General features: G+C 43.5%; 1 protein-coding gene across 8 annotated transcripts in view; it reads right to left on the bottom strand.

Moving 5' to 3' along the window:
• The window catches only part of MVB12B (multivesicular body subunit 12B), a 90,714-nt gene that overhangs the window by 27,277 nt on the left and 38,428 nt on the right, over nt 1-25,009 (bottom strand). For all 8 annotated transcript variants that reach the window (XM_035113350.3, XM_088664935.1, XM_088664934.1 and 5 more), the window contains exon 7: nt 23,932-24,029. In XM_035113350.3, the coding sequence (XP_034969241.1) occupies nt 23,932-24,029 (98 nt within the window). The remainder of the gene's footprint in view (nt 1-23,931; nt 24,030-25,009) is intronic.

The raw sequence follows: 25,009 nt of genomic DNA, 5'->3' as shown, positions 1-25,009 counted from the left end.
ACAAAAGAGATAGCAATTAGGTTGAGAGTGATTTAAAAACATTTGGGGGGGTCTTTTGGGGGGAAGGGAATCAGAATCATTAGGGCAGCAATGCTATTTCTATTAGGTATGTTTTATTTGCATATGCAAATTCCGTCAAAATAGGATGCCCCCATTAATGTAATTGCTAATTGCATAATAGCCACCAATCTCCATATAGATCAAATGCCCAAGCCTTGTAGCTATTAGGGAAATGGTGCTCTGTAATTAAGATTGTCCTAATTTCCAGATGCCAATTAACTATATAATTATTAGGCCCCTTTCACTAACACAAAATTAAGGATTTTCACCCATATTAGTAAAAGGTTTACTTAAAGAGGAACTACCAGACAAAACAGGTCCCTAGGAAACCCATCACTGTTTCAAAATTCAGTAGGTAAATATGCTTATAACCTATTCATTCAAAGGCAACTTAAGAATGATTATTCAATTATTTTGTTCAAAATCCACCAAGAGGGCATTGATTACTTCCATTTTATTAATTCCCTTGCAAGGTAGGCTAGGCTGGGAGAGAGTGTCTGACCCATGCTCACCTAATGGGCTTCATGGCTGCTTGGGAATTTGAACCTTGGGTCTCCCAGATCCTAGTCCAACATTCTAACTACTACACCATATTGGCTTTCCTCTAGGAACAACTGCATCTGATATTAGCATTAGGAGAGGTCCTCTTTTTCATGAAGCAAGATCAATGGGGAAGTGGGAAGAATCCCCATTTATTTAAATAATTGGTGTCTCAACTTTCTGCCCAAAGCAGTTAAAGATGGCTTAATAAAAACCCTGTCGGCATAAAAAGGGGGGGGGGAGAGAATAGAAGTACAATACTGTGTGGAAAGAACAGATAACAGCATCTGTTAACAAACTCAGCAGTCAGGAAGCCCTTGATAGACAATATTGAGCAGGCAAGCCAAGTATGAACTTGCATACACCACAACTAAACTAAAGCTGAAACAGAACTCATTACCAGAAGTTTGAATGAACCAAAGAAGACTTCCAGCTTATCTACACTATACATTTATAGCTGTATCACACCACTTTAAACAGTCATGGCTTCCCCCAAAGAATCCTGGGAAATGTAGCTCATTAAGGGTGCCAAGAGTTGTTATGAGATCCTTGTTCCCTCCACAGACCTACAATTTCCAGAGTGGTTTAACAACCATTCTCTTTCCCCAGGGGACTCTTGAGTGCAACAGCATTCTCCTCATCCCCAGTTCCCAACTAGTATTCAGAGGCATACTGCTTCCAACAGGAGGGAGAACACCGCTATCATAGCTTGTAGCCATTGGACAGCCTTGTCCTCCATGAATTTGTCTAATCCTCCAGTGTGGTGTGCCAGTGTGGTGTAGTGGTTAAGAGCAGTGGACTCGTAATCTGGTGAACTGGGTTTGATTCCCTGCTCCTCCACATGCAGCTGCTGGGTGACCTTGGGCTAGTCACACTTCTCTGAAGTCTCTCAGCCCCACTCACCTCACAGAGTGTTTGTTGTGGGGGAGGAAGGGAAAGGAGAATGTTAGCCGCTTTGAGACTCCTTCGGGTAGTGATAAAGCGGGATATCAAATCCAAACTCCTCCTTCTCCTCCTCTTCTTCTTTACAGCTGGTGGCCATCACTAAATCGTGTGGGTAAGCTCTGGAAGGCCTCTGGTTATCCCTCTTGTACAGCCCCCCCAAATCCCCACTGAATTCTAGGGAGGGTTACATCATAATCCTTGGACATCCACAAGGCAAGGTTATTAGACCCCAAGAATGGATCCAGCAAAAGCCTTTGGGGTGCGTGGGAGAGAAGAATCACAATAAACCCAACAATCAAAACTGTTCTTTTCTTTAAAGTTCTCCACTAGAAATAGCAGGAAAAGGGATTACCGAAAGCCCATTTAATGGAATCACAGCCACTGCTCCAAGCCAGCATCCCGCTCCTTTAAATCACCAGATGCCTTACTCAGAGGTGTGCGGCTCTGGAGGTCACCTGACCCTGCTTGGGCATATAAAAGAGCCACTTTGATATCCTGCTGGCCCTGAGAGCTCTCCAAGTCCTGTAAGCTTGACAGGTTCCCGTTATCTGCTCCTCACTGTTGTGGATTGCCTTCTACTTTGGGTCAGCTTCCTTGGACCCTGTCTATCACACTGCCAGCTTTCGGTCCAACTAGATTATGACAGACAGCAGACATTTGTGAGAGATAAAAACAAAAGCAACACCAGCAATACAAGGAAAGCTATCAAGACGACTCTCGAAGGAATCTGAGAACAAGTGCATGCCTGTGTTCCTAAGTCCCTCCCCCCCACTGGAAATGACAGCAAATTTAAGCTGGCACCTATGCCCTGTGACTAATGAGAGCTACCTGCTTGAGAACAGAAGGCCAGGCAGCCAGGTAAGGCACTCTTGGCAGGAATCTACCTGGGCCACACGGCATTCATCATCTGCTAAACCAATCCACCAGCTCTAACCACCATTTGTCATTAATTGCGCTAATCAGCAAACCATTACTCTCTTGATGACAATGCAACACTTATTAGCTAGTTATGGGGATGGAGGTGGGGGGGAGGAAAGGGGATTTCTAGCCCCCCTCCAATGTGTATCTTAAACATGAGTCCATAGGGAAGAAATGTCCAATTATGAAAATAAGAAATTTGCTATCATCTCCTACTAACAAACCACCTGAGTAGCTTGAAACATCACTGAAGCTGGAAGACATAAACAAGAACAATCTCATAACAATGTAAGTAAGAGGTGAACGAAATAGCAGCTGGATAGAAGACCGTTGTTTAAGAAATGATTTGAGGAATTCGAGAATGAGAAAACAATAGGAAAGGTTTTAAGATCATAATCATACGAACTGGACTGCATCAAATGCTCTCTCTCTGTTCAATTTCTGGAGCAGAAGTGATACTTCCAGCATGTGAGAAATATTTTCTGAGAAAATTCTTGATTGAGAGAATAGTAACTTTTTTCCACTCCTATTTAGTGTTGTTCTGCTATCTTCTCCATTGTTGCTTTGGTGTTGTTCGAAAACTGAGGTTCCTCTGTACATTCGTTGTACTTTTCTTGCTAGCCTTTTTCTTTTCTTTGCACAAAGTTGGACCATTTTCATCCCTTTTCTACTTACGGAATTCACTGCTGCAAGATGGGGGTGATGATCATTAGCTTAGATGACTTTAAAATGAAACCGGAAGAATTTGTGGAAGGAGGAGGCGGACAGAGCTATCAATGTTTAGGGAAGGGCCATAAGCTCAGTGGGAGAGCTTCTGTTTTGCATGCAGAAAGGCCCAGGTTCAATCCCCGGCATCTCCAGCTAGGGTAGGGAGAAATTCCTGCCTGAAAGCCTGGGGAACCACTGCCAATCAGTGTAGACAATACTGTACTAGATGGACCAAGGGTCCAACTCAGTAAAAGGCAGCTTCCTATACTCTTTTGGTCATGGTCTTCCACATCCAGGATTAGAACGCCTCTGAATACCAGTTGCTACAAGAAAGGAGGGCTGTTGCTTCGATGTTCTGATTGGGAATTTCCCAGATGCCTCCAGTTGGCCACGGGGAGTGGTGGCAAGGAGGAAAGCTGGCCTAGATGAACCTTTATAGATAACTGTCTTGCTGGATCAGACTCGTCTCACAAAGGAACAGGGAAGATGAGTTTGGAATGCCAGCAGTCACCATGAGGACTGGAAACATGTTGCAGGTGAAGGACACCCGTGTGGCTTGCCAAATGGTGGAGGGATTCAACCCTTTAAATCAACTGAGCAAAGCTATGGGGTTAGGAATAGAGTTGCACTGGGGGGCTTTGCTTCAATGGCAACTCTAGAGTTGTCCGCTGCCTTGCCATTTCCAAGTTGTTTTGTGCAGCCACAAACTCTTCATACACATTAAGATCCTTAAAATTAGGTAGTAAGAGCTCATTAATATTGCCCAAGTAAATGGGCCTATTAAACCATCTTTAAGCAATATTGAAACATAAATCTCCTTAAACTATATTTAATGACTGTACTTAAGATACATTATATGTGACTCTTAATGAAACATTAGATAGCGTTTTGGAGATGAAAATGAGAAAATCCATACAACGTCCATCCGGTTAACACACCCGAAAGCTACAGTCATGAAATGCATTACAACCAAATGATTACTTCATTAGGACAAATATTTTTCTAATCATTCCTGATTTATATTATTAGAGCTATAGATATTTTGATAATGTGTTAGGAAAGCCTCCCAGTGGCCTACAATATTTATGTATTTTAACACATATCTACTATGCACCTTAAAAAAATTAATTAATTAATAACTTTGGAATCTTTAGCAATTGTTTAATGTTGGTATGGCTGGACATTTGGGGTTTGGGAGTAGGTCCACTGAAAATAATGGACCCATGTTAGCCATGTCTAGTAGTGCAGTGGCAAATTCAGAAGTGCAGGGGTCCCTTCATGATAGTCATAGCCATGCCCTCTCACAGCCGTGTCCCTTTCTAAGATTATACAATAATCCTATCATTATACAAAATTATTATTTAGGGATGCATTGCAATGGCCAATGTAGTTCTCCATGTATCGCTTTTCAGCCAGATCTACTATTTTCTGTGCACACATATGGGCACAGAACTGGCACATAATTCTCTTGAAAATGAAGCACCTTTTGTTTTCCATGCTCCTAATATATGTATATTTGTGTGCATGTGCTCAAATAAATACACCAATAATATCGCATTCCCCACTATGTTTTTAGCTGTTTCTATTTTAGCTGCAAGCTGCCTTGAGCACCTGTCAGGGAAAAACACAGAATATAATAACAACTACTCATGGATGTTCTTCCTGCACGTCTTCTCCTATGGGCCAATTCTCAGTGGGCAATGCACCTCCTTTTACACTGTTTGGCTCCGATCAGCACTAAGGGTGAGAACAATTCCTAGTGGCTAAACAGCTCCCCTTTCATACTGCCTAATGTAGACACAAGGAAAGTGCTTTTACAAACATAACCAATTATCATTCTCCATCCAGCTTCTCTTGAACTGAAACTTTCATTACCAACCATGCATACGTTTTGCATGTGGATGGTCCCCAGATTCAATACCCAGAAACTCTGGTTAAAAGGAAATGGTTAGCAAGTGATGGGAAAGACTGAAACCTTGGTGTGGCAGCGATAGATAGACAGCATTGTACAAGACCGTAGCATAAAAAGGATGGAGATCTGAGGCCTTCCACAAGGTGTTGGACTCCCGTCAGTCCCAGCCAGCACTGCCAATGGTCCAACTCAGAGATGATGGGATTTAGTCAGCAACAGCTGCAGGGTCCCTGATTCTCCACCCCTATGTTATAGTCTTCAGAATGGAGTCCTTCAAGAGGTGAAATAATAAAGGATGGAAAAAGTGATGTATTCCATATGGAACCATATGCCATATACTGACATATCAAGCTCAGAATAGTCTCCAATAGCTCTTCGGGGTTTCAGGCAGAACTTTCTCCCAGTCCTACCTGGAGACACTGGGGATTGAACTTAGTAGCTTTTGCATGCTAGGCAGATGCTCTACCAGTGACCTTCAGACTTTCTCTAACTCCCATCAGCCCCAAGCAGCATGGCCAATGGATAGAGATAAGGGGACTTGGGAGACCAACAACATCCATAGAGCTAATGGTTTCCTATCCCCACAGTGTAAGCTCATATATTCTCAACTGGGACTTCCCACAACCACATTTGCACACACATAGCATGAGGTGGGGGAGCTTTTTAAAGAGACTGAATTACAGCCACCACTCTCTACTACAAAATGCCTTTTCAATTACAAATAGGGGACCATTGAGATATCCGGATTAGACGAGCCATGAAGGAGGATAGCGGTGACACCTGTCAACAGGACACAGCCCGTGCAAGTGATCTAAAAATTAAAATACAATTTGCCACCCTGATCATTAAAAGAAAATCATTCTTGATGAGAGGAAAGCAGTCACAACAAGGTTATTTCATTTGTTCTGCACATGGATCCGCTCACCAAAAACGAAGAGAACAATTCATTTGCATTTTATCTAAGTGCACAAACTATGCATTATGCATTTTTCATCAGCCATAGGCTTCTCTCTCTCTCTCTCTCTCTCTCTCTCTCTCTCTCTCTCTCTCTCTCTCTCTCTCTCTCTCTAGAAAAGCTGTGTGTGTGTGTGTGTGTGTGTGTGTGTGATATTGTAATGAACAATAGTGAATGTGTTATATTATTCTTTATCAAGCCTCCAAGTGGGAAAAGAAAAAAGATCTCTCTGTTACATTATAATAGCTGTTGGCCAATGTAATTCAGTAGATTAAATTCAACTGAATGTGTGTGTGTGTTTTAACACACCATAAAACAGCACGATAAGGCGGCTATAATTTTTTTAAAAAATTTACTCCGAACTCCATCACACACATCATATACAAGCACCAAAAGAGGGGGTGAAAAAAACTGTGTGAAAAGTAATTTTGCATAATCAGTACACGCCATCTGGAACAATTAAACGATTTCTATAGAACTATGAGGATCAGTCATATCTGCTTATTAAAGATCAGAAATTATACAAGTAATAAATCCTCGAAAAAACTAAGCGTGCTCTCGCCTGTCAACGCTATTTTAACTTCAAATACTGAAGAATGCTTGATAAGGCTGAAAAGAGGAGATTAATATATGCAAATTACATTGAGCATTTAAAATCCCCTGCAACTGTCTCCCGTTCTCCTGTCCCTTATTGCCGCATTTATGTTTTATTCATTCATTCACCCAACTCACCTGTCACTTCATAAGCTATAATATTATGGGGGTATTATTAAACAGCATAAAGCCCCCGCTTTAATTGGAAAGCTTCATTGCATTTTCCAATTATTTGGACTAAATTAAAAGCAGATGTACATAGTTTAATAAGGAGTCTAATATCAGTTCCGGGAAATCAAAATTCATTGTCATTACTGCACCGCGATACTTTTTGCAAACTGTACTCCATTTTCGGGGAGGTGTCTCCCCCCACCCCCCACTCAAGGAAATCTCTGTCGGCAATCGGTTAATTGTCATTCCTTTAATAACTGTTTAAATATCCAAACGCTGCAGCAGCTTCCTATTAAAAAAATTAAAACGGCGGGGCATGTACAAGCAAAACAAATAGACTGCAGATTCCTGATAAAGGCAGGCGACTCTTACCACAACTAGTACATGATGCGCATAAGCATGTATGAAATGTATTGGAAGAATGGGATGCTGAAACTTGAAGCGGTTCCTGGCTGAGAATCAACTAAATTGAATACGAAATCGACACTCCTCACCTTTCGGTCTTCTTCATGTGTTCAGCCTGAATACATGAGGGTAAAGGTATACAGGCAGGCAGGGGTACATATGTACACAAACTCCATTATTCAGCTTGCCCCCTACCAAAGCCACAAAGGTCTGAAGGGGGCTTGCTTGAATTACAAGCCCCCTACTAGCCCCAACGGCCATGCTCTCCACTGTCGGAGGCAGCAGAATGCCTCTGAATATGGTATGCCTCAGTATGCTCATGGGAATCACAGGTGGGGAGAGCACTGTTGCACTCAGGTATGGATTCCAGGCTTCAGATTAAGGTATTTGGTTGCTTGTTGTGAAAGCAGGATGCTGGACTAGATTTGCTCTGATGCTGCCGCCTCTTTTTATGTTCTCATGATCAGGTTCCCTGCTTTATCAGCTCTTATTTTAAGAAACACTGGGGCAAGGCCAGGCTGGACATCTCAGGAAAGGTTTTGGCTCTCAATAAATTTCCACCTCCTGCCCATGCTAAGCAGTTTTTTCTAGGTAGCAGCAAAGTGGAAAGCAGCAGGGAAAGGGCATAAATTCAGTGGCAGAGCACCTGCTTTGCATGCAGATGGTCCAAGGGTTCAATTCCAAGGATATCCCTGTCTGCTGCTGCTGCCAATCCATGAAGGCAATCCTGAGCTGGATGGATCAATGGTCTGGCTCTGAATAAAACAGCTTCCTATGTTGACAGAGCCTTGTAACCCACTCAGCCAGTGTGGTGTAGTGGTTAAGAGCAGTAGACTCGTAATCTGGGGAACCGGGTTCGCGCCTCCGCTCCTCCACATGCACCTTGGGCTAGTCACACTTCTTTGAAGTCTCTCAGGCCCACCCACCTCACAGAGTGTTTGTTGTGGGAGAGGAAGGGAAAGGAGAAGGTTAGCCGCTTTGAGACTCCTTCGGGTAGTGATAAAGCGGGATATCAAATCCCAACTCTTCTTCATGAGGCTGGCCCTGCTAAAACCACAAAAGAACGGCTAACAGGTGTAATGTCCTGCAGGGGGATTTTCTTTCTTTCTTTAAAAAAAAGAAGAACATAGGATTGTGCACAGTGCAAATTAAAGCACTCAATAACTCGGAAGAAGAAGAGTTTTTCAATGAAATTCCCTCTCGCTCAAGCAGGCTTGCAAAAAAATTAACTAACATTCTCCAACATCAATTCTTTTTACAGCATTTGCAGTCATAGACTGAAATGAGGATTTTTTTGGGGTGGGGGGATCCCAGTGCAAAAAAAGTATATTGATACTTGGTAACGTACCTTATTTAAAATCAGCCAAGATGTAGTAGCTGAGACAGGTGAGGGAAAACTTTACCTTATTTGTGTAAAATTCGGTATATATTCCAAAAGCTGGAACTCCATATGTGCTTTGGTTTGCATCTGAAGCTCCTGAATGTGACTACCTGGCTCCCAGGTTCCTCCATCCCAAATCATTCACACAATTATTCTGTTCTGCTCATTTACAGAATAGCAAAAGACTCTTAAACACCTTTAATCCCAATAGAAATGGAGGCCTGTTGAGAGGGCCACCCCTATCATGCAGATCATATTATTCCTTACTTCTAACACCAAACAAGCCAAGGTTTCTCAAGAAAAAAAATCCCTACCACTCCAACCACCAGTGATTTAAAGAGCACCTTGCCTCTGCCCTGGCCCTTGTGGCAGGACGTCATTGAACAGAGCCAAACAAGCTAATCTCTCCCTGACTTTGTTAAACTTAATGTGTCAAATGATTTCTAAATCACCAGCTCGTTATTTTATTATTAAATATTATCCAAGGATCACAAAGCTGTTTAGATTATAAAAACACAAAAATACATAACACAAAATACATAAGATAGCGGCGAACAAAAACAATAATCCCACTACCACATTGCGTGTCGTATGTCTGTGTATAATTGTGGTGTACAATAAAGATCACTAACACAACATAAAGTTGTTAAACCATCAAACAGAGCAGAACCAATCAACACAGAAATTAATTCTCCCCTCCCTCTCAAGAAAACACCCCACTTGGTAAAACAGAAACTGAATGATGTTATGTGCAATCAGCATTGATCCTCACAATGCATCGCCATTCTGGGGGCACATTTGAGGAGAAAATGGTGACTTACTAGGACGGGTTCTGGCACCAGAGGCAGCAATGGCAAATATGTTCTTTAGAAATAAAACAAATGAGCCGTGAACACCACCCAAGAAAAAATGGAGCCGTTCATGCACTGGCTACTTCAAGACTGCTATTTGCTCTATGTGGGGCTTGTGCTTGATCTGGGAACTTGCAGTTGATGCAGAATGTAAATAAAAATATGAGCTCAGAAATTTGTACTGGTTGCTTATTTGCTACTGGGCCAAGTTCAAGTTGTTACTTGAATATAATGCCCTTAACATATTGGGACCAAGTTTAACTATGAGACTGCCTTCTCCTACATGTGCCCACTCGACCGCTTTGATCAGCACAACAGACACTGTTATTGTTACACCTGTTCTGCATGTGTAAGAACTCAGTGGTTTAGTGTTGTAGTGCCTGTACTTTGGAACTCCTTGCCTATTGAGCTCAATCAGGCGCCCACACTCTACTCTTTTTGGCACCTGCTAAAAACATTCTTGTCTACCCAGATGCTTAGAAAGCTGAGGTAATTTTAATCTGCTTTGATATTTTAACTTTTGTATGTTTTAACGTAAGATTTTTTTAAAAAATAATCAAGTGGTGTATAGATTTTATGAAACATACATTTTCAGAATTTGTGATAGGACCTTTAAAATAAACAAAAACCAAACCAAACAAAATGGCTGACAAGTGCAATTCCCTACCCCCTCACCCCAGAAATTCCTCCTTCAGAATGAAGTGAAATCATCACAAAACATCATTCTGTGGAAGAATCCTACTGTGTGCGTTTGTGTGAGAAAGGTGGGCTGCATGAAGAAAATGGAGAAGCCATTGTGACCCTACTAAGTCTCCTGAAAAACCAAAACGACCACTTTCTACATAGCAAATGGGGCAGCCGTGGCAGGGAAGCTTAAAAAAAACCGCTGTTGTTATTTATTTTCATGGTACGGAAGATGAATTTTGCGAAAACAATTGTTATAACAGTAAACAACAAATAACTTGTCCTGATAAAATTACAGACTTTTATCTTGCCATGAATGATCCTTAAGGTTTTCTTTTACTCAGAAATCATTTCTATTTTACCTCTTTAATCAGTGGACCTACACTGGTCATGCCTATTAATATGACCGGGTCTACTCAGAGTAGGCCTAACATTGGCAACAGACCCTCAGGCCCAAACATCAGACAAACACTGCAGCAACAACTGCCAAAACCTCCTAATGTTCGTTCCAAGAAGAAGCTGAAAGCAATTCTTTTCACTGCAAATTAAAACAATGGCATCTCTTTTTCTTTATCCTCCTTTCAAAATTACCTATGTTAATAAAGGCGCCACCACACTGTGCTTAGTGAACTATTTAATTATCTTTGAAAAGTGAGGAGAGGGGTGGAGGGGGAAGAGATGGATCAAAACAATAGTTTTTTCCGTGAAAAATAAATGGCTAAGCCCTGATTAAAATGTTCTCATCGCCTACAAAGAAATGATACAGGGTTTTGTTTTATTTCTGTTAACATACATTGAAGAGCACAAAGTTATCATGGAAGGGAGCACTAGGCATTTTTTTGGCAACATGGGATGAAATTTCCCGCCCTCTCTCTGCAAGAGAATTGGAGGTTTCAGCCATCCTGCTGAATGGCGAAAGGACATTTTTTTCTATTCAAGCTGCCACCAGCGCTCATTAATCAACGCCAAAGTACTTCAACAGACCCAGGCTTGAGACAAAGCTGTTACCAAACCATTGGCTGGATGCTTTATTTTCCACGCCAACTGCTATCTTAAAATTTGGACCTCATCTTCCAATAGCACTCTGGCCAAGGCGTTTCTTTCCAAAGGTTGGTTCATGTTTTATAAATGCACATGGTGATAGGACAAAAAAAAGAGAGAGAGGGAGGAAAAATGTAAATTATTATCTATTACTATTAGTTATATCCCACCTTTTCTCCATGGAGTTTACGTGAAAGTCCTCCTCTTCATTTAATCGCAAGAGCCCTGAGAAGTATATTAGGCTGAGAGACTGTGACTGGCCTAAGGGCACTCAGTGGGCTTCGTAGATGAATGAGGGTTTGAATCCTGATCTTGCACCCTCTAACCACCATACCACATTTGTTCCTCCTAGGATCCTTTTTCTGATTACAACATACAGTTTGGAAGTCTGTGATATGAAGGTACTTATCACATCTGTTAAAATTATGTATGTAGTAACAAGAGTAGGAGTTGCTTTCTTCTTTTTATTTTTAATTTGTACACTGCTGTTCTAGATTACTGTACTCAAAGAAGTTTACAAAATTGACAAAAATATGCAACATAAAAAAATCACATTGCCACCCTATAACATTTCAAACTTCAATTAAAAGCAAAGTAACAGAATCCAAGATTCCATATCACATCTGATCTTTTATGATAATAAGCTATCAGCAAACTATAAAACAAAATCACCCCCATGAATTGCAGTAACTTAAATAATGACAACCAACCAAACACGTTCGGACATTTCCCCATCATTGGTAGGAAATCTATTGCAGATGGCACAAATATTTTGCCACGAGATACCTGGGGCTGTGGTTAAACCACTGAGCCTAGGGCTTGCTGATCAGAAGGTTGGCGGTTCGAATCCCTGTGACGGGGTGAGCTCCCGTAGCTTGGTCCCAGCTCCTGCCAACCTAGCAGTTCCAAAGCACGTTCAAAGTACAAGTAGATAAATAGGAACCGCTACAGCAGGAAGGTAAACGGCGTTTCCATGTGCTGCTCTGGTTTGCCAGAAGCGACTTTGTCATGCTGGCCACATGACCTGGAAGCTATACGCCGGCTCCCTCGGCCAATAATGCGAGATGAGCGCGCAACCCCAGAGTCGGTCACGACTGTACCTAATGGTCAGGGGTCCCTTTACCTTTATACCTGTGATAATATTCTTAGTGGGACAAAGAGGCACATTAGTGATGCCTAGTGGCATATTACAAGCACTACAATCATAGCACCAAGACTTAGTTACCCAGCATGTCCCATTTTCTAAGCCTTTATGTCACAAAAGGTAGCTAGTCAAGCTGTTGCCTCTTTCTCAATCTCATATGGTTGTTAGGTGGTATATGAAGTATGGTAATGAACTGTGCCATACAAGTCTGGGACTCCAGCAAACAGGACGTGCACAGGAACTGATCAGACCACTGGTTCATCTAGCTCATTAGTGTCCACACTGACTGGCAGTGGCTCTACTAGGATTCAGACAGGAATCCTTCCCAGAGATGAAACTTGAAGCTATAATATGCAAAGCATCATTTCTTATCACTGTGCAATGGCCATGCCCTATAGAAAGGGAGCAGCAGAGCAAGTGATAGCTTGGACCTCTCCAGAAGAGTCATTGCTGTGTAGTCCAAAGAGCAACTTACTAAGAGGACCAGCACCTGATAGCCAAAAGCAACTCCATGAGAGAGCTAGAGAAGCATAGTGGCTAAGAGACTGAATATGAACTAAAAATGTTATCCAGGACCGTAGCTCAGTGGTTAGAACATCTGCTTTGCATGCAGAAGATCCCGGGTTCAACAACCTGCATCTCTGTGTGAGGATTAAAATGTCCTGAAACCCTGAATAAGTACAGACCTTGGGTCCCCAGATGTTGTTGGACTACAACTCCCATCATCCCTGACCTCTGGTGCTGCTAGGTAGGGATGATGGGAGTTGAAGTTCAACAACATCTGGGGACCCAAGGTTGAGAAAGGATGGTGGTGGCAATACTGAGTGAGACAGACCAATGATCTGATTCAGTAGAACAAAACTTCATAAGATCCAGCAGGCTCTTATAATATGTTCATACCTTAGGGTGACAATGATGCAGGATGATTGCTCCTCCATTCCTCGGGTCCATTCACCCCAACTTGCTTGCCCAAACACTGCTGGTTAAGGGACTTGTAAGCCACCTGTGTATCTATGTCAAGCTCTGGAATGCAGATACAACACAGCTATGCACACACAATGTCAAGGCACTGCCTGATGGAGTAAGGCCTGGAAGTCCTGGTGCAAGACATGAGACGAAGCAGAAGGCGCAGCTGTCAAATTATCGGTGTCTCACGCAAAACTGAGAATGCCATGTTATCGGTGGATCGCTAGATCTTTGATGCCATAAAACAACCCAGGCATGTAGGAGGAAGGGGGGCTGAGGGGAAGAGGAGGGAAAAAAACCCAGCTCTCTAGATAACAAAGGATCTCAGGCTGGCATCATTCATTGTCTTGTAGACAATGGGGAGACAAATCTGTGGAATAATGAGCTCCTTTTCAGCGAGCTGACAGATCTGTTCCATCTCAAGTCTAATCTATGGGACCTAATGTTCTTTACAGTGAAGGCAGCCAAGATGTTCATCTTCAGCTTTGCCACTCTCTTTTGTTTTAAAGTCAACAACTCCCTGGGGACAATAGAGAAGCACAGATGGATACAAACCGGTAGGAAGCCTTCAAAACGGGGGTCTGAGTTGGCTCAAATAAGCAAGAAAGCCTTCAAAACGGGGGTCAAAGCTGGCTCAAACCAGTACAGAGCCTTCAAAAGGGCTCTAGGTATGGCAGAAGATGATGCAAGTTTTGCTATCCAGCAATCAATGAGCTTTGAGTCAATGGGCCACACTCACACATTTCAAGTGCTGTGATACCATTTTAAACAGACTATGCTCCCCCCCCCACCAAAAAGGGGAAACTGGAGTTTGTTAAGGGTGCTGAGAGTTGTTAGGGACCTGTATTCCCCTCTGAGCTACAATTTCTGGGAATCTGAGGCTACCGGTAAAAGCCAGGGAGCCAGAAAAATGTTGGCCCCCCCAATCCCTTCACCCACAGAGCTCAGGTGGTGTATCTAGTTCTCTCCCCGCCCACTGCCCCCCCCCCCCACCAAATCACACTTCATTCTTCTCACAGTCTATAAAGGCAGGTCAGGCTGAGAGAAAGAACTTAGTTTAAGGTGTTTATCCCTTTCTCAGAATACTAGAACTCAAGATCAACCAATGAAGCTGAACACTGGGAGTCAGGATGGGTAAAAATGAAGTACGGTACTTGCATCATTAGCCCAGAGAATACAAAATCATAGACTTGCAGACTTGCAATGCAAAAAGTCACAGCTAAATGTACGCTATCACAACATATAGTGATGGCCACCAAATCTGGACAATTTTTTAAAAAAAGGATTACACACGATTCATGGAGGATAAGGCTGTCCATGGCTACTGGTCATGATGGCTATAGACCCCTCCAGCATCAGAGGCACTATGGCTCTGGAGACCTGCTGCCGAAGAATGCAAGAGGGCTGTTGTGCTCCTGTCCTGCCTGCCTGCCTGTCTTCCCATCTGGTTGGTGACTGTGAGAAGAGGATCCTGAGCTATTGCTTACTGCTTATTGAACCCCTCCCCACAGAAATGTACAATTTAAAACAAAAACAAAGCATACATTCTAAAACCTATTCCAAAAACAATTACAACGGAAAAACATATAAAAACAAGTTCCAGTTTTAAGAAATGTTGTAAGAGTGCTCTAAAACTTTCTTCCATCTAGTGATCTTGGGGCCGCCAGGAATAGTCTTCTTCAGCCACCAAATGCCTGGATAAACAGGAATATTTTCAAATCCCTCTTGAAAGATGGAGACAGGTACCCTTCATTTGGGTGGGCATTCCACTACCAGGGAACCACCACTGAAATGGCCCTGTTGTGGATCCACAGGGGCCAACTCCTAGGGGATGAGGTCCCTTCAGCACCCTCCCCATAAAATATTTGAGGTCTGGGCTCCCCACAAAGTTAATGAGTATTGCTATTCAATTAGTGTGTGTGTGTTGCGTCTTGTGATCAATTATGCAGGGTAGGGTTTACCTGAGTACCCCCGCGTGGGTCAATGCCAACCAGGCAGCCCTCGGTAGCAACATTACCAACAAGGCCTTCCTTGTTGGTCATATGGCATGAGGTGGTTGCTACTGGGGAGGTGCAATTCAACTAATCTAGCAGGCCTATTCTTATGCTCCTATGCCTCTCAACCCCATGCTATCCATGCTGGGGTTGGGAAGGTCTGAAACAGACAGTCTGATCTACATACATAGATTCTCCAAATGGATTTAGAACCCTGCAGGAGCAGGCTTTTAAATTGTGCAGGGAGACTGCATGCAGAGCCACGATCACTGTAGATGGTGACAGCAGTCACGAAATAAAAAAGACACCTGCTTCTTGGGAGAAAAGCAATGAAAAAACCTAGACAGCATCTTAAAAAGCAGAGACATCACCTTGCCGACAAAGGTCCGTATAGTTAAAGCTATGGTTTTCCCAGTAGTGATGTATGGAAGTGAGAGCTGGACAATAAAGAAGGCTGATCCCCAAAGAATTGATGCTTTTGAATTATGGTGCTGGGAGGAGACTCTTGAGAGTCCCATGGACTGCAAGAAGATCAAACCTATCCATTCTGAAGGAAATCAGCCCCGAGTGCTCACTGGAAGGACAGATCCTGAAGCTAAGGCTCCAATACTTTGGCCACCTCATGAGAAGAGAAGACTCCCTGGAAAAGACCCTGATGTTGGGAAAGATGGAGGGCACTAGGAGAAGGGGACGACAGAGGACGAGATGGTTGGACAGTGTTCTCGAAGCCACGAACATGAGTTTGACCAAACTGCGGGAGGCAGTGGAAGACAGGAGTGCCTGGTGTGCTATGGTCCATGGGGTCACGAAGAGTCGGACATGACTAAACAACAACAATTGGAGAGGAAGAGCTAATTATCCCAAAGCTGCTCCTTGTAATTACATAAGCAGGGAACTCCTGTAAAAGGCTATGTCAAGGATAGGGAACTTGTAGCCCTCTAGATGTTGCTACATGCCAACACTAGTCAGTTCCAACCACTATGCCCAATACTCAGGGATTATGGGAGTTGGAGTCTAGCGACACTGATAAGAGTCACACTCCTCATCCTTGCATTACACAGAGTGATATGTCAAAACACTAGAGACCCTATTTGATTTGGCTAAACGAGGGCATCACCGAGGCCAAATAAGGGCAATTTAAATGGCTAAGCTGACATAGTTGCAAGTGTTGAGTCCGACAGAAAAAAGTACCAGAAAAAACCCCACCTGCAACCAATTTGTCTGTAACACACGATTCATTTGTAAAACTTTCTGAAAGCTTGTCTGTCCATTTGAGTTTGTAGAGAAGAAACATCTTGCAACTGAAACAGCTTTTGCTTGCAGCCAAATTCCTCCCAACCCCCCCCCATCTTTTTTTGGGAAGCCAGACCAATCCTCTTCCCTTTGGGGAGCATTAACATATTGTCCTGAAACAAGCTGTTTATTAACTTCACTGCAAAAGCTGCCAAGGTGTTAAAAAGCTGATCCGTTTAGCACAAACTTTTGATGGAATATTTGCACTCCTCAATTTGACATCTTTCAAAGGATGTGATCCAGTGGCCAGCTGAACAGAACACCTAAGCCCCATTGTAATCAATGGCGCATAAAGAATTAGGATTAAGCATACTGCAGTTCAAATTAACTACAAATGTTATAATGAGTTCCTTTGATTTTTCTGTTACTGTACATTGCTCTTATTAAAATAACACACACTATGAATTGATATATGAGGTAGCCAAAATCAGTCTACTTTCAATATTAGTTGGATAATTTAGTATACCAGCATCTCACCCATTGAAATAAAATATGCTTAACCAGGCATAGGCAAACTCTGGCCCTCCAGATGTTTGGGACTACAATTCCCATCATCCCTGACCACTGGTCCTGTTAGCTAGGGATGATGGGAATTGTAGTCCCAAACATAAGGAGGGCCAGAATTTGCCTATGCCTAGGTGGCGCTGTGGTTAAACCACTGAGCCTAGGGCTTGCTGATCAGAAGGTCGGCGGTTCGAATCCCTGTGACGGGGTGAGCTCCCGTTGCTTGGTCCCAGCTCCTGCCAACCTAGCAGTTCGAAAGCACGTCAAAATGCAAGTAGATAAATAGGAACCGCTACAGCGGGAAGGTAAACGGCGTTTCCATGTGCTGCTCTGGTTTGCCAGAAGCGGCTTTGTCATGCTGGCCACATGACCTGGAAGCTATACGCCGGCTCCCTTGGCCAATAATGCGAGATGAGCGCGCAAACCCAGAGTCGGTCACGACTGGACCTAATGGTCAGGGGTCCCTTTACCTTTTTTATACTTAACCATGGCTGGAATTTGCTTAAATACATAAGTCTAATTCATTATTTTTATTGTTAATGCAACTCAATGGTCAGGATGACAAACTACTGAATAGCTATTCTTTCCTTCATTTCCACCACTTGCCTCCATTTTCTACCATGCCAAAATTTAGACTCGAGGCAAGAAGGACCTGTCTTTTTGTATTCTGCAAATTGGGTGGGGGGGGGGAGGGAGAGAGAGAGAGGGAGATTGAGATTAAACATACCTGGATCTAGAAACAGATTTCTTAGGGGTTTTTTTGTTTGCTTTTTTTGTTTTGCAGTACTAGTCTATTTGGTCTGGAGACCATAAAAACCAGATGCAGTTATTAAAACAACCACAGCAGAGACAAAAGAACAACAAATACTTTCAAACTATTTTAAACTGTGGATTCTGTTATGCTCTTATTCTAAAAGGCACAGCCTGTGTGCGTGCAGATTGGATAGTATCCACAAAAATTAACATAATAACATTGAGTCTGCTGGCTTAGGTCAATGGCCAATCGAGTCCAGCATCCAGTTCTCACAGCAGCAAACCAAATACCCATTATGGGAAGCCCTCTAACAGGATTTGGGCACAATAGAACTCCCTCTTATGGTTTCCAGCAACTGGCTTTCAGAAGCTTTACTGCCTCCAGCTGTGGTTGGTAGCTTTCACTGCCTCTTGTGGGAGTGAGTTCCATAGGTTAACTATGTTCTGCGTGAAGAAGTGCTTTCTTTTAGCTGCGCTACTCTACTCAGAACAGACCCATGGAAATTAATGAACTTAAAAGTTAGCCACATCAATTTCAGAGGCACTACACTAGCCACAACCCAACAGATATTCACACAGATTATGCCTTTTAAAATAAGAGCATAATTCATGATTTAAAATAGTTTGAATATACAGCCAAACCTCAGTTTACACCTACCTCGGCGAGCGACTGCCGTGGACCCGGAAGTGCTTACATCTGGGTTCCGCGGCATCGGATGCACAGATGCGATCTGCACAGCTCGCGCATGCACAGAAGCGATCTGCGCAGCGCGTGCGCAGAAGGGCTCTATTGGCGCTTTGCGCACGCGTAGAAGCATGCCTTCGGCGAGCAACTGCTTTGGCAAGCGACCGCCTCCGCGGAATGGACTGCGGTCGTAAACCGAGGTACCACTGTACAGATAATTTTGACTCAGGACTCACCTTCCCTTTAACATCCTTGTTTCAAGGCTATAGCAAAGAACATTGTCACACTTGAGGAATTCAGATTAAAAAAAACAAATTTCATAGAATCATACGGTAGAATTGTAGTGATGGGACCCTGAGGGTCATCTAGTCCAACCCCCTACAATGCAAGAATCTCAATCAAAGCATCATTAGCAGTTTCTGACTAGCGTTGTTTAACAATAGCAAAAAACCACAAACAAAACCCAAACCCCCAACTTTTTCCACCTAAACATGGAGGCTGAAATGAAGCTCTTTAGTAGATTTGTGTATAAAAAGACAGTGACCTCAGCTCAGCCTAGATGATGAAAACAAATTTCTAGGGTCAGAATATGCTTAGAGACATCACTGTTTTTCAACTATAAGAGGACCTGGATTTTGCAGGAAGATCTTCTGAGTCTACTAGAAACTCAGGTAAATTCAACAAGCCTAAACAACCAGCTCACTGCTGTTGCAAAGAGACACACACATTGCTTGTACGGACGATCAACAATGCTTTGTGCTGTAAACCTAAGAAGGCTGTCAATTGAGGAAAGGATATTTTAGTTGATTACTCTGCTTTTTAACAAACTACACTGATTTAAATTTTAAAAAATTCCTTCAGTAGCACCTTAAAGACCAAATAAAAACTTAGTTGGTCTTTAAGGTGCTACTGAAGGAATTTTTTTATTTTGCTTCGACTCAGACCAACACGGCTACCTACCTCTGATTTAAATTTAAACACACTTGCCTTATTTCAAAAATTTAATCATAGATGGCTTTTTCACAAACCAAAGCAAGCACATGAAGACTTAAAACTGAATCCACACAAAAAGGCCTATCACTCATTCTTAGCAGAAAAGTCATTGCGTATATTTCCTTTTTCATTCAGCATTACAGTAACACACTGGTAATCCTGTAACACACCAGTATAAAAAAAGGCGTATTGGTTTTCAACATACACAAACGTAACCACAGAAAAATAAATCCCCAGTCCTTTGATTAGTCAACCAAAGCTCTGGTTGATTAATCTACCAATTAAACTGATTGAAGACCTCAGTTCTCGCTCTCTTGGAAAGGGCCTACCATCTGATTATTAACATATAATTTACAGGTCCTCTCTCCCACAAAAGAAACAAGACAATATAAATGCCACATTCATTTTAATAATACACATTGTACTCTGTGCCCAACATCTGCAGAAAGGTAAAACAGACTCCCACCCCTCACGCACACACACTTCTTGACGTGTCCCCCCCCCCTTCCCATCCACGCCTGGGCTTATTGTTTCTTAAGTGACGGAAGGTTTAATCAAGAAAGCAGGCAATTCATCAATTGCAACGAGGCCGCCTGCGTGGGGCTGACAGCCCCCACATGGCTTTATACAGTGGAAAAACCCGGCCACCTGTCAGCCTCCAACCTTTTACGTCGGGATATACAAACGCACTCCGCGATCAATCCACCAGGCCTTCCCATCCGTCCCCTCCCTCTGCCTGATTATATTCCTCCTTTATGTTCGGCGCCGTCCGTCCCTCGTTATTGGCGGGGACAGACGGGGAGAGAGACAAGACAAGCTATGGCTGTTTATGCGCCATCGTAAAAATTTATGCACCCTTAAAGTGACTTATTCCCCCTTCTGTTTGACTCCCATTATTATAAATAATTCCCCCCCCTTCTACTTCTACTTCATTCAGGATTCTGCTTCACTTCCATGCTTTATTATCTGTTGCCCCTGTGTAAATACACATCCCTCCTTGGCCTCTGTCATTTCGCTGCTCTCTTGCTCTCTGCTTGCCCTCATGGTTTCGAGAAGCTCAAACGATGCTACGCAAGTAGACCTGGGATGTGTGGTCCAAGCAACCCCCTTTAATTACGCCTCATGGGCCATATCGTATGTGGGCGGAAACAGTATCTATAACCTAATTAAGCCAGTTTCTGACTACTCAATCCAGTTATCGCCATTGTCTGTCACACTTCATTGTGACCAAGAAACGGAAGTACAGACGAGGCCATGCAGATAGGAGAGAGAAAGCAGGTTTAAAATAAAACACAGCCGGGCTTCCCACTGGGTCTTTTAATAGCACGCATGGCCTTCAGGAACGAGCAAGCAACGCTTATAAAGGCATGGAGCAGATGACACAGGAGTGATAGATCTGCCGACAGCTACTAGCCAAGACAGCCTGTGTTGACTTTCAAATACTCCAAGGAAGGGGAATCTCTGGCCTGGTGGGGTCTAATATAGCCTCTCTGCCTAACATTTGGACCTTTCTCTAGGCCACACCCCCTCTCTGCAAGGACACACCCCTCACTGGCCCTCTTTTGACATCCTCAAGTGTCCTTTGCCTGGCTGGAATGTGTCCCTGGATTCTGATGCCTCTTGCTTGCCTGTGTGGAGAAGAGAGTGGTGTGTAGGAACCAGACTACTGTACAATGGGGGAAGTTTCACATCCTTTGTTCCTCTTGGTTTTGCCTCTAGCTCTGTCCAGCACTGGCAGGTGGCCTTTGGAAGAGAGCCCAGAAGGGGATGCATCCCTCAGCCTGAAAAATGCTCCCCATCCCTGAAGAATCAGATGCCAGGGACAAGCAGCAGGATAGCATCACTGTTATGCAGTGCTCAAATTACCAGTGGGGGAGGAGACGGATGTCCTAGACCCCTTTTGTTTTGTGATGGCCCTGCTCACAACTGTTTTCAGAAGGCTAGAGGGAGGGGGATGTGGTGTGGCTAAAATTAGTGAGGGGCAGAAATGCGGTTGGGTACTCTAGTAACCTCCCCACCCCAACTTTCACTTCCCCCATAATTTAGGAACTGCCTTCAGGCTTGGTTGTGGGCTTCCCAGAGGCTTCTGGGGCAAGGCTGCAGCTCAGTAACAGAGCATCTGCTCTGGATGCAAAAGGTGCTGGGTTCAAACCCCTGCTGGAAGTCAGTGTAGACAATACTGAGCAATGTGGACCAGTGGTCTGATTCAGTATAAGGCAGCTTCCAATGTTCATATTTATTCAGCTCCTGGGTTCATGAGGACAAGGACTTTCCTTTCTTTTCAAATGAATCAGTGGCAAAGCATGCATGCTGAAGGTCCAAGGTTCAATCCGCAATGGCATCTCCAGGTACGACTGGGGGAGAATCCCTGGCCTGTAACTCTGGAGAGATGCTGCTAGGTCAGTGCAAAGCTGGGCGAAACAAGGGTCTGGCTCAGCATACGGCAACATCCTATGCCCCTATGACTGTCCACTGTTGAAGAAAGAATGCAGGGCCAGGTGGATCTGCAGCCAGATCCAGCCAAGCATTTGCGATCTGCAATGTCCTTAATGCAAACTCCAGGTTCCCTCTTAAGCCACCCCAAGGCAAAAAAGCCCATCCAAAACTGAGCAGAACTGTGGTTTCCACGGAGGTGGGGAAGGAAAATCTCTTGACTTCCTCCCAAACCTCCTTCCCCGATCCGGGATCATTGCCAGGGCAGCATTCCCGCTCTCCTCATTTCCAAACCAATTAAGACCACACCAGAGTAACAAGGGAGGAAGTGGGGGGAAATGAACACCTACATGAATTATGCCACCATTACATTCCATCTCTGGAAGAAACCTACAGCGGCAGCTTGAGTAAAAACAAAAACAAAACCCTACCAGGATTACCATTTGATCAGCCCCTTCATTAAGGTACATGAGTTAATGCCATGTTCTTCTGTTATAAGTGCCAGTCACCATTAACACATGAAAAAAGCCAAGGAAGGAAAACCAGCTGACAGCACCTCCCCCCCCCCCCTTTGCATTTCCTGCAGTGCAATAGTGCTCCCCTGCCAGAATTTCACAGGTTACTTCCTTTCCCTTTGTAAAAGATAAATCCCAGTTTCCCAGCAGATTCAATGGGTCACTTTGCTGGATTACAGTGGTGCAAGACAAATTTAATTCGTTCCATGAGTCAATTCGTTTTGCAAAAAAATCATCTTGCGAATCGCGGTTTCCCATAGGAATGCATTGAAATGTCTTTTCTTTGCCCATAGGAACGCATTAATTAAATTTCAATGCATTCCTATGGGAAACCGCGATTCGCAAGATGATTTTTTCGCAAAACGAATTCGTCTTGCGAGTCACCATCAGATCACAAGATGCATTTGTCTTGCAAAAAATTTGTCTTGCAGGGCATTCGTCTTGCGAGGTACCACTGTACAACTCTATCACATCTAGAAACACTTGATTCTACTCATGGCCAGCCAGATGGCCCTGGGAAGCTCATGAAGGTGTAGATACTAGTTTGTCCAAGCATCTCTTATTCAGAGATATTCTGCTCTTTTATACTGGGTTTGCATTTACTGTATTTATTGTGGTGAATGTTGGAAGATGCAGGTCAGATAAAATGGTGTCCTCCTTCATTCAGCGCGTAATGAAGCTATGGAATTCGCTGCCGCAAGAGGCAGGGATGCGGAGAGTGCTTTAAACAGAGGTTCCAACATGCATCATTGGGAAAAGTTAAGAGTCATCACAGTTGGACAAAAGCACTCAAGGACAAGGGTTGAGAAGGGTCAGTGAAGTGTGTTGCCTGGGAGGAGTCCAGAGAACCAGAGAAACCTGGAGGGCTGGATTTGGCCCCTGGGCCTAAGGTTCTCCAGCCCTGGCATAGCCAATTAGCAGATTAGACAAATCCATAGTAGAAAGTCTAAAAACAGCACCTAGTCATGACAGCTATATGAAATCTATGGACTTGCAGCTGGTACAGCTCTAAACACCAGTTGCTGGGGCCCAACAGTGGGAAGGACTAGTGGGCAGCTGACAGCAGCACAGAGAGATGAGGTTGGAATGGGACTTTCCCACGGACTGTATCACCTAACTGAACCAATGGCTGCTACAGGCAACTGAGGCTTCTGATCACAGGGCAGTTCCTTTTAAGACTTATAAAAACCATGTCTGAGCCCTGCACCCGGCACCCAATCAGACCAACTGTTTCTGTGGACAACTTGAAGCTTCTGCTAGTGATATGGAGGATCCTTTTAAGACTTGTGAGAACAACATCTGAGCATGACACCCCATCACCTTCTGCAGCATTGCAACAGATTCTGAGCTTCGTCATGCTCTTATAAAGGTAGAGTGACTCTAGCGGGTGACTGTTTGGGTTGCTGGGGCAGTCAAAGATGGCTCTGAGTTAACTAGCATGGTTTTAAAAAACAAACAAACCCGAGTAACTAAAACTTTGGCTTACCTGATATGGCATATAAATTGGAGTGCTGGTACTCAAAGTCTGGTCGAGTGCCATGCCCTTTCCCTCGAAAACTGGCCGGAAGTGTCAGAGATATATGCCTAGCAAGGAAAAACAAAACAAGTTGTTACAAGTTCAAGGTCGCCAGCAATAGGGGTCCTAGAACCAAGCATGACCTGTCTAAGTCTTGAGATTGGCTTCAAAAGGTCTTGTTGCTCTTAGGAGGTCAACAGGTGGGTGGTAGGACAAACAGGCTTCTTGGTGGTGACACCAAAACTTTTGAATACTTTGCTGATTTCCTTTGGGGCCAGGGTCAAGGAACAGTCGACTCTCAACTTACATGGGGGCTACATTCCAGGGACAGGATGTAAGTCAAATTGCATACGGTCAAAACACACTTTCCTTTCATCTCCAAGTGTTCTCCCAAGGGGACACAGAGTCTCCCAAGCCTGCTGAACACTCTTCCCTGCAACTCCAAATGCTGTCCCATGGTGAGTGTAATGGCGGGTTGGATTGCTGACTTTCCTCCCCCTTTTTTCAAACAAGCACATTTGCCCAAGTTAAATGCACATGAGCTGCGAGCAGACTGCATTTAGAAAGCCCTAAACATTTCTGGTCCGATTCTTTATGTTCCGCCTCAATCAATGGGATTATCTGATGGTTTTGGTGGTTCCACATGCTCTCGAGGTTCCGCAGGCCTTCACTAGGAACTGAGCCTTAAGTGGGGCAGGCCGGTTCCTTGTGGAACTCCCTGCCAGTAGAGATTAGGAAGGAATTGTCCCTGTCCTCTTTTAGATGTCTTCTGAAAACTATATTGCTTCGAAAGGTGTTTGCAGTATGAATGAATGAATTTATTATTACGGTCACAGACCAGTTCCAGCCCACATACAGTATCAAGGAAATCATAAAACACGATAGGGATACATTTGAATTTGCAACCAAGTATAACAGGGGCAATACAGATATAACAACAATTATAAAAATGTATAAATTAAAACTTAGTTACTAAAATACAACCTAAAATTATCGTTTAAGGCCTTAATCATTATGATTATGAGTATGTTTTTTGTTTTCTTTTTTA

This window comes from Zootoca vivipara, chromosome Z2 (genome assembly GCF_965207765.1).
Source record: "Zootoca vivipara chromosome Z2, rZooViv2.hap1.1, whole genome shotgun sequence".
In the NCBI taxonomy this organism is placed as follows: Eukaryota; Metazoa; Chordata; class Lepidosauria; order Squamata; family Lacertidae; genus Zootoca; species Zootoca vivipara.
Note: the sequence above shows the minus strand (reverse complement) of the source record. Positions and strands in the feature narration are given on the sequence as shown.